The sequence below is a fragment of the Pteropus vampyrus genome, unplaced genomic scaffold, assembly GCF_000151845.1.
Source record: "Pteropus vampyrus isolate Shadow unplaced genomic scaffold, Pvam_2.0 Scaffold401, whole genome shotgun sequence".
NCBI lineage: Eukaryota > Metazoa > Chordata > Mammalia > Chiroptera > Pteropodidae > Pteropus > Pteropus vampyrus.
The window spans coordinates 519,958-529,135 of record NW_011889182.1 but is presented as its reverse complement, the minus strand read 5'-3'; the positions used below and the strand labels follow the sequence as shown (position 1 = coordinate 529,135).

The 9,178-nt window shown below is 58.7% G+C and overlaps 1 protein-coding gene across 1 annotated transcript in view; it reads right to left on the bottom strand.

Moving 5' to 3' along the window:
• TBC1D22A (TBC1 domain family member 22A) overlaps window positions 1-9,178 on the bottom strand; it is a 236,104-nt gene that overhangs the window by 77,821 nt on the left and 149,105 nt on the right. The window contains exon 10 of the mRNA XM_011380727.2: window positions 4,254-4,329. Coding sequence (XP_011379029.1) covers window positions 4,254-4,329 — 76 coding nt within the window. The remainder of the gene's footprint in view (window positions 1-4,253; window positions 4,330-9,178) is intronic.

The following is a 9,178-nucleotide window of genomic DNA, read 5'->3' as shown; positions in this document are numbered from 1 at the left end:
CCACGGCCAGTGCTTCCGCCGTTTTCGTGCCAGACACGGACCTCTTCTTTGAGTTTTCCCGCCTACGCGGGACCTTGTCTTTCTGGGGTGATTTGATCCGGCTCGATTCCTCCTAAGCCACCCACACACCCACTCCTGTTCCCACAGACTTCTGGCACTGAGCACCTGACTCCCCGCCGGCTGGTCTGGGGGCCGGCTTGTCTGCTCCAGGGAACATGAAGGTCTCGGTAGCCGCTGCCCCGTGTGCCGGTGGCTGCCCATGCGACGGCTTGCCTTCCTCCTTGATTTCTAGCATTCCTTGGAGGCGGTGAGCAAGAATGCGGAGGTAGGTGGCCTTGCAGAATTTCAGATTCATTCCTGAAGAATAGTTTTTGCTGGAAGTCAACTGTAGGGTGACAGCTACGTCCTCCTAGCACACCGAAGACGTCGTCCCGTACCTCTGTTGAGAAGTTCTCAGCCATTCTCAGAAAATACTCTTTTTTCGCTCCCTGCCTTGAGAACTTGTCTTTAGTTTAATTAAATTTTACTATGCTGTCTTTACACGTAGTTTTATCTCCTCAGGATTCACTGGTCTCTTGAATCTGTGAATTGGTTTATTTTAGTAGTTTTGAAAAACATTCCAGTCGTTATCTCTTCAAATTCTTACTCCTTCTCTCTCCTCTCCTTGTGTGACTCCAAATAAACACATTAAGCTTTCTAACCACACTCTCTATATCTCTTACCTTCTATATTCTCCGTGTTATCGCTCCATATTTTATTATAGCTACTTTCTTCTAGCCCATCTTCTAGTTCATTAATTTTCTCTTTAGCTGCGTCTAATTTGTTAGTCCCGTCCACTGAACTTTAAATTTATCACGTCTTTCAATTTCAAAATTCCCATTTGATCATTTTTCAGAATTCTTATGAAAAAAAATGTACTCATTCCCCTGAAGACTTTTCAAGCTTCTCTTTTTCTCATTTTTTCATGCATAGCAAGGTTAATAGTGTTATGTTATGTGCCTAAAAATTACAAAAGCTCAAGATTTTGTGGGCCAGTTTCTGTTACCTGTTATTTGCTCTCACTTAAGGAGTCTTAAATGTGTGGTAGCTTTTGACTACGTGCAGATTGTTTCATTTGAGGGGAAAATACACACACACACACACACACACACACACACACACACACACACACACACCTGTCAGAACTCACATTCTGTAACTTCTTCCAGAAAAGATCTGGAACTTTGAGTACTCTAGTACAGAACTAGCATAATCCGAGTTCAAACGACCCTGATCCCGCCAGGTGACGTAAACTGCGTTGGGTCCGTGTCGCTCGTGACCCTAATGGTCACTCCTATAGGCTTCAGGAAGTTCACAGGCATTTCTGAGCCCCTTCCCGGGGTGAGCCAGGGTCTGACACACCGACTGCACGAGGCTGTTGAAAGTGTCACGCCCTCCAGGATGTCCCTCCTGGACGAGAAGATGCCTCAGAAGGACAGAGGCTCTCGGAGCCGGGCTCGCTGCTCTGGCCCCAGCGTCCGGCCAGGGAGCTGCTGTTGTCTTGCTTACAGTCCGATGCTCTTAAGAAATTTGCTGGCTTCTTTCCTTCTTCTATTTCTTTTCTTCCTTTCTCTTTCTCTCTTTCACCTGCCTGCTTGTCTGCTGGCTTTAAAAATAAAATCCCAGCCGGGGTCCTGGGGAGTCTCCAGTGGGAACTCGGCTGGCATCTCTGAGTGGACGGGGACCCCACTCCCGCCTTTTTCTTTAATTCCAAATCAAGTGGCTCGAGTCTCCGTCCCCCAATCTGCCCCTGAGAGTCCACGCAGTTCCCCTGGGGTCCCCCAGGTCTCCTGGAGACAGATCGCTGCTCCCCACGCAGCGTACACTCTCTCAGGCCACTGCCCACGCCCCCTCCTCCTGGGCCTCCACCACACACACGACCCCTTCCTGCCCTTCCTGTCCACGTGACAGACTTCCCAGAGATGCCGGGGCGACAGAGACAGGGCACAGCACCACTCGTGACGGAAACAAATTCCGTGGCCGCCCCTCCTCACAAGAAAACCGCCCAGTGCCGGTGGCCCTCTGCTGACCTCCCGTGCTTCCTTCCACCCGCGAGACCTTTGACCTCCTCTGCCTCCAACTCCCGAGCACACCCTTACAACACGACTTCTGGGCCTGCGGAATTCCTGTGGCCCCACAGCAGCTTAGCGTTTCCCTAAACTTCACGCCACAGACCGCGCCTTTCTCAACCGACAAGTCCGTGAGGGGCGCTCCCTCACCGCAGGGCCACGCGGTTCTGAAGTAAATGCTGTCCTCCTCCTCAAATGCAGGCAGGAGGCACTGGGTTGGGTTGGGTTTGGTTTTTAAGAGCAATTTTTCCTTCCTAGTATAGCCTACCCTTAATAAAACCTTTACAGTCTCAGCGAAGTTCCCAGCCCACAAATTTTCTTCCAAGAGGTGCGTGACGAAATGGGGGAGGGGAACTTCACAAGGCTGAGTCCTGCGGATGCTTCTCCCAAAGGGGGGCCACGGGGTAAGGCCGCCCAGCAGCCTGAGGGCCCGACCTGTCGACTAAGCAGCTTCCTTGCTTTAGAAGCCTGGGTGTCCTCACGGTGAGGCCGTCGTGGCTCTTTACGTTTCCATTGGGACAAACACATTACACGGTTTAATGTTTTACAACACGGCATCTTCTCTGTTGTGAAGAGTTGATGATTTATACAGAAAGCTGCAGGATGAAGACGCGCCCCCTCCAAAGCGGCCCTGAAAACACAGCTGTGATTCACGCAGAAGCGCAGATGTGGCTGAGCCTCAAGGTGGCTGTGCCTGCTCCCTCGGTCCACCAGCGAATCTGCAGCGCACGCCTCCCTAACCCACGGCGCCAGAGAAAAGCAATTCGAGCATTCCCAGAGTGAGCCCCAGAACCAGCGGGCCGAACCACGACTTCCTAACGCCCCGCACGGACATGGCACCTGCCTGCTAGGCCAGGGGAGAGAAGCCGGCTAAAAACGTGTGAGTCACGTCTACTGCGAACCGTATTTCAGAGACCTAGATGAGACTGGGCGCAACCTGAAGCAGCTGGTCGGGGAAAAAAATTCAACAAATCCGAAAACGGTCTAGCTGCGAAATTAGCAACGAATGTACATAGATGCAGTTACGTCCGCAGAGGATGGCGTTTTGAGCAGACAGGCTGAAAAACAGCTAAACCTGCTGAATCGAATCCAGCGTCAGGGGAAGACGTGCGTGCGACCTGACAACGTGGGAACTGAGGACGAACCATTAGACGGAGCTGAAAACCAGACCCAATCTACACGGCTCCATCTGATACTGTCGATCAGAGTTCCCCAAACCGAGCGCCCCTCTGCCGACGGCGACGGTGACGGCTGCGGCAGCGCCCCCGCGGAGACGCGGCTGTGCGAGCACGCGGCGGCAGTGGCAGTGCTGGCCCATGTCCCCACCGCGAGCCAGGGGCAGCGTCCTGCGCGCTCGGGAAGCCACCGCCAAGCCCCCATGGGCCCTTCACGAGAGTGCTTCTCCTCTCGGACCTCGCCGCTGGCCGGCGGGTATCACAGATCTACGTCCGGTTCTGCCCCGCATCACTTTGCTAACGCTCTGCTCATCAATTTATCAAACTACCAGGAGACCACGCCTGGAACGGGCAAGATTATCGCTCCACCCTCATTTAATTAAACTCTGCCACTGCAGTTTGACAGCTGGCACATCGCGGGAGAATCGCTCTGAGGCTGAAGGTAAAAAGCAGGCAAAGCCCCCACTTAAACAACATGAAAGCACAACCCGCACCGGCCGGAGCACGCGCTTTAATTTTTCCAGAATGTAAAAGATGTTATTTCCAGGCTTGGTAATTAATTGGATTCCACGGAGAAATTAAGCCAGCACCCCTGACAGCAGAACGATGCACAGAGGCAGGGAACAGAGTGCCAAAGGACAGCCACAAACGACCACGCTGTCGCCTGGATCGGGGCAGTCACCGGGTGCGGTAAGGACGGGCGCCGCCTGCTTCTGGGGTGCGCGCACCCCTCTGTCTAACGTGCCGTTACACGTGCTGCCCCTGATGCCCAGCGACGCCGCCCTGGGAGAGCCGGGGCCACGGCCGGGTGATGCTGTCACCTTCACAGAAGGCGCGGGAGCCGCCCGTTCCAGCGACGCCGCCCTGGGAGAGCCGGGGCCACGGCCGGGTGAGGACGCGCCTGAGCCCCGCAGGGCGGGGGCGAGCCCCAGGGCCTGCCGCCTCAGCCCGGACCCGGGGACCGGCTTACCGTCGATCCGGCTCACGAGCTCTTCCAGCATCCTCACTTTCATCTGAATCCCGGGCTGGGCAAAGGTGTAGTTGTCCTAAGGAAAAATAACAACGAGCGTCACATGCACCGAATAGGACACTCTTCCCAAAGGGGTGGCGGTGAGGGGCACGGGCGAGCGGTGACACCACAGAGGGACTCGCAGACTGAGGGGCGCCCACTGGGCCGGGCTGCGGCACACTGTCCGCGGGCGTGGCTTCCAGTCCGACTCTGACGTGGTGGGGTGCACCCCTTCCCAATGTCGGGGGCCAGTGTGCCCCTCTCCACGACAGCTATTCACATTTACGGGCTCCGACGGGTTCAGCTCACTGCACGGACATGTGTGCGGGAAGCGGCCGCCTGGCCTGCCCACAGGCAGCGTGCACTCAGCACGGCCACGCAGAAGGGAGACCGTGCCCGCTGATGAGCGTGCCCCACCGTGCTGACAATCCGAGGGCCCGTGACAGGGTCACTGCCTGGGGGACGAGAGACCGTGTGACTACTGTCTGAGAACTCAGACAGGGAAACCGGCAGGGGCATCAAGCAGGCAGCTGTAAGCAGCCAGACCTGGGCTCTGTCGCTTACGAGCTGTGTGACCCTGACAAGCAATGCGACGCTCCGGCTTCAGCTTCACTGTCTACGAAACAGGGACAACGCTGCCGCCCTCCGGGACGGCTCCGCGGCCACAAGGAAACGACGCCAGCGCGATGTGTGCGGAGGGCCGGGACGCAGCAGGTGCTCGGGACCGGCAGCCCTACGACGAGGACTGTCCCCGGCTGAGAGCACAGACCGGCCAGAGAGGAAAGCTGGCACCTCCTCCGTCCCACCCTGAGGCGTCCCCACAGAGCTGCCTCTAGGCGCCTCAGCCGGCGCTCAGGGACATTTTACAAGAATTCCAGCAAGGCCGTGCGGGAACAGCTTGCGCCGCTGGTGATCACAGAAGGCAGGGTCATGACCCCCCGAAGATGCCCAAGGCCCAAACCCTGGAGCTGGCAGAAGACATTAAGGATGCTGATCAACTGACGAAAACGGGGACATTCTCCTGGGTGACCTCAGTGGCCCAGTGTAACCTGGGGCCTTTCAGGTAGAGGAGGGACAGGGGAGGACCCGTGTCAAGGTGGCACGATGTGGAAAAGACCCGCCCCCCTGGCTGGCCTTGAAGGTGAGAGGGGGCAATGCAGGCAGGAAAAGGCAAGGGATGAGAGGTTCCCTGGACCCCCCGCAAGGAGGCGGCCGGCCACCCCGCCTGAGCACAGCAGACACTCGTCACTCTCCAGACCTCCAGGACTGTGACAGCAGACCTGTGCTGTTGGAAGCCTACAGTGGTTTGTTACGACCACCACAAGACACTAACGTGGGGGTCTGGGGAGACTTTAGTGGGGCCCTAAGACCCGCAAATACAAACCAACAGGCGAGCAGCGTCCGGAGTGGCCGAGACCACGGCCTGCGCCCTCAGGCCCCTGGGCTGTGGGCACGCGGCCCGGGCCAGCGCTTCACCGGGCCGTGCGGGCGGTGCTGGAGAGGACGGCCTGTCCTCAGGGAGTGACACTGGCGAGGCTGCCCGGGCCCACGGCCTCAGTAGCGTGTGGGCGACGCGGGGGCCACGGGCGGCTCAGGCCCAGCCAAGTACGTGACCTTGGAGCAGAGGCCTCCTGGCCTTGGGGACGGTGGGGGACGTGCCCGCTGCCGTCGCACGGAGGAGAGCAGACGTCTGCACGCCCCACACGGCTGGGGGCAGGTGTGCAAGGGCGGTCAGGGCTTGAGCGGCCACCGCCACGGCACCCTGCATTCAGGGCCCAGGTGGGGAGTGGGGGCGGATCTGGGCCTGACGTGGGAAATGCCTGGAGAGCAGCATTGCTGGACGGCCGACCACGCGGCAGCTGCTCTGAGGGAACATGACGTGCCCACGGGACTCAGAGTCCAAACCTGCAGGCGGACGAGGGCGCGTGCGGCCAGCTCAGGTTTCACCTTCGGGAGGCCCAGGGACGGTGCCACTGGCTCCAGGCTTGGTGGCGGGATTTTCCAGGGGAACAAGCGTGGCCGAGAGAATGACCTCCAGGCTAGCAACAGCTTCTGGGCCGAGGACCAAGTGAGAAAGCACTGGCCCCTGGCACAGTCCACACCTGCTCTGTGCTCAGCACGCGTACGCAAGGGCCAGGGGCACACACGCGCACGCATGCATGCACACACACACACACCCCCCAACCGGCACAGGAGCAGTAGTCACTGTGGCACAGAGCTAGAGATGCCTACGAGGCAGCATAGGCTTTTTCCCCCCAGAAGTGGAAAATGAACAGACTCTGACCTAACCTCTTGCTGGGAAACTTCTCCCAAGTGAGTCAAGTGACAGGCTCTGGGATCCACTGTCACATCCGAGAAGAGCTCTGTGCCCGGCTTCACTCCAAGCAACATCAAGGCCCCGCCACGCTCCTTGGTGGCACAAAGGCCAGGCTCTCCGGGGTGAATGCCCCCGAGGCCTGGGAATGACGTGTCCCCGGGATGTGTTGACAAGCCTGTGGGCCCTGCACACTCTGAACCCTGAGGGAGGGCTGTCAGAGGCCTGCACGGAATGGACAGGGCTTCTGGGCCCTGAAGGAGCTGTGCTCTCCCCAGTGACACCACAGTGTCCCTCTCACTGAGACGGAGCACAAGTGACGGACAAACTGGGAGCTTTAATGTATTTGAACTTCAAGGAGATAAGAAATTTTGCTTTTGGATTGGAGCTTATGGGTGTCAGCCTTTAAGAGTTAATTTCTCTCTGGAAATGGGGTGACAGAAGATTTATGTTCAAACTTGGGGCACACTGTGTTGTTGCGAGTTCACGCAGGGCCATTCAACCCCACGGGGCAGTTTCTGAGGGGCCAGATTAGGCGATGAAGCTGGACGTCCCCGAGAAGAGAAATAAACGGGAGAGTGATTTTGCAGCCTCAGGTAGAGAGGCCTTGAGAATGATTTAATGTTCGCTTCTGACACATTTCAGGGACGTCCTACCTCGCAGGTCCCAGGAGGAGACACAGGAGCAGGGGTTTCACAGGGGGGCAGCCTGTCCTGAGGGACTTGGGTCTCCCTCCTCGCCCTCTCCGAGGAAGGCCATGCCCCTGGCTGACCGGGGACCTGATGGTTATTAACAACCAGCTGAAGGAGGAGCTAGGAGGCGACACCTCTAAACCTGGGGTTGCTTCCGAGTGCAGTGAACCCGGTTGGGGCCGCTCCTGCACTTTCTCTACCCCCAGGACTCACCCCAAAAGGCAACGTATCAACTGGTAAGCCTGGGAGGATACACAGCTGGGGGGGTTCAGCCCTCCTTCCACCTCTGCAAGTCGGCTGCCCCCTGGGAAGGTGCTGCTGCGCCCTGCGCTGGCTCTGACGGGCTGGGCGGGCCTCAAAAATCCTGGGATGTGGTTAGCAGTTGATTCAGCTCTCACATGAAGACAGGATTTCAAGCTTCCCATTTAGAAGAACTAAAAGCTATTCTTCGGTCTCCATCTGCCACTATTTTATTTCTCAATCTTTCGAAACCCGGGTAGGGGAGATGGGGTCCCTTGGAAATCCAAACAAGCAGCAGCACCTGAGCGCCTACAGGAAAAAACGGTCTGTCTTCTGAAAGAACCCAGGAAGAGTGATGTGTGGCCTGGGTGTTCTGGATTTAGGCCGGACCCGAAGGCCAGCCTTCAGATAGCGACGACTCAGGTGACAAGACGGGGCTCAGAGGGCAGTGCCCAGCAAGGTGGGGGCACTGTGGTCAGCTGAGCTGGGCCAGGCCGAGGATAGCCCTGCCCAGGGGCCAGAAAGTCTCTGAGGGCACAGGAAGGACCTTCCGGAGCCTGAAGGCTGAGCGAGAGCGGGTGGGAAAGGACGGTGCCCGCCGCCCAGCAAGGCTCCAGCGGAGCCTCTCACCAGACCGGGGTCCTGCCCCACCTGCCTTCGGGACACCACCCAGCACCCCATCCGGACGCCGCCCGCACACAGTGCTGGCACAGGGAACGGCTGCTGAATGACTGCGTGACGGGGTGGCGGAACCTGAACCACGAGGACACGGAACACTCACAGGAACACTGTGTCAACGCCACGCCCTCACGCCCTCTGCCCCCGTGCTGGCACGCGCCGTGGCCGTGAGCACAAGTACGTGCCGAGCGTCGCAGCCACCAAACCTGTGTGGTGGCGGGTCCCCCAACAGCGACGGGGAGAAAGGAAGAGGGCTCTGTGGGTCAGAGAGAGCAAATGCACGTGACGGGGCCGCGGGACCTGGGCCCGGCCGTCCCAGCACCGAAAGGGACCTGGCCTGAACACCGTGCTAAGGACACAGGCCGAGCTGCCAGACAGAGAGGGACAGCCCCTTCGAGAGCAAGGCACCGCCCGGGGGTGCAGCTGGCGGGGCAGCCGGGCAGCTGGGGAGAGGCGAGAGGGGGCCGTCCCGGGGCTGGTGGCCATGTGGGGAAGGACACATGGAACGAAGTCAGCGACCTGGACACGGGGAGCCGCCACAGTGATGAGGTCGTCTATGAAAAGACGACTCTGGCCGCCAGGTGCAGAGTGACAGAAAGGGGCCACGGGGGTGTGGGTGTCAGTCATGACGGCAATGGCGTAACCCAGGCAACGCCATGGGGAGAACGCCCCTCGGAGGACGCAGTCCACCCGCACTGCCCGAGCGCCATCGATCGCCGTGCCAGCCGGCTCCGGGACCGAGCGGCGGGCTTCTCGCTCGTCCCTATTAGCTCGCTCATCTGCTTGGTTCTCGCTGGCTCTCCAGGCAGCGGAGCCCATTCTGAATCCTGATTATGTCGTCTATCACATTAGCTGTCCCTCCAAGCTCACGGACACTGGTAAAGCTCCACCCGCGTGTTTGTCAGTCTCGGAGAAGGACGAGGCCAAGGGCAGCGGGAGGGACGAGGACGAGGCCAAGGGCA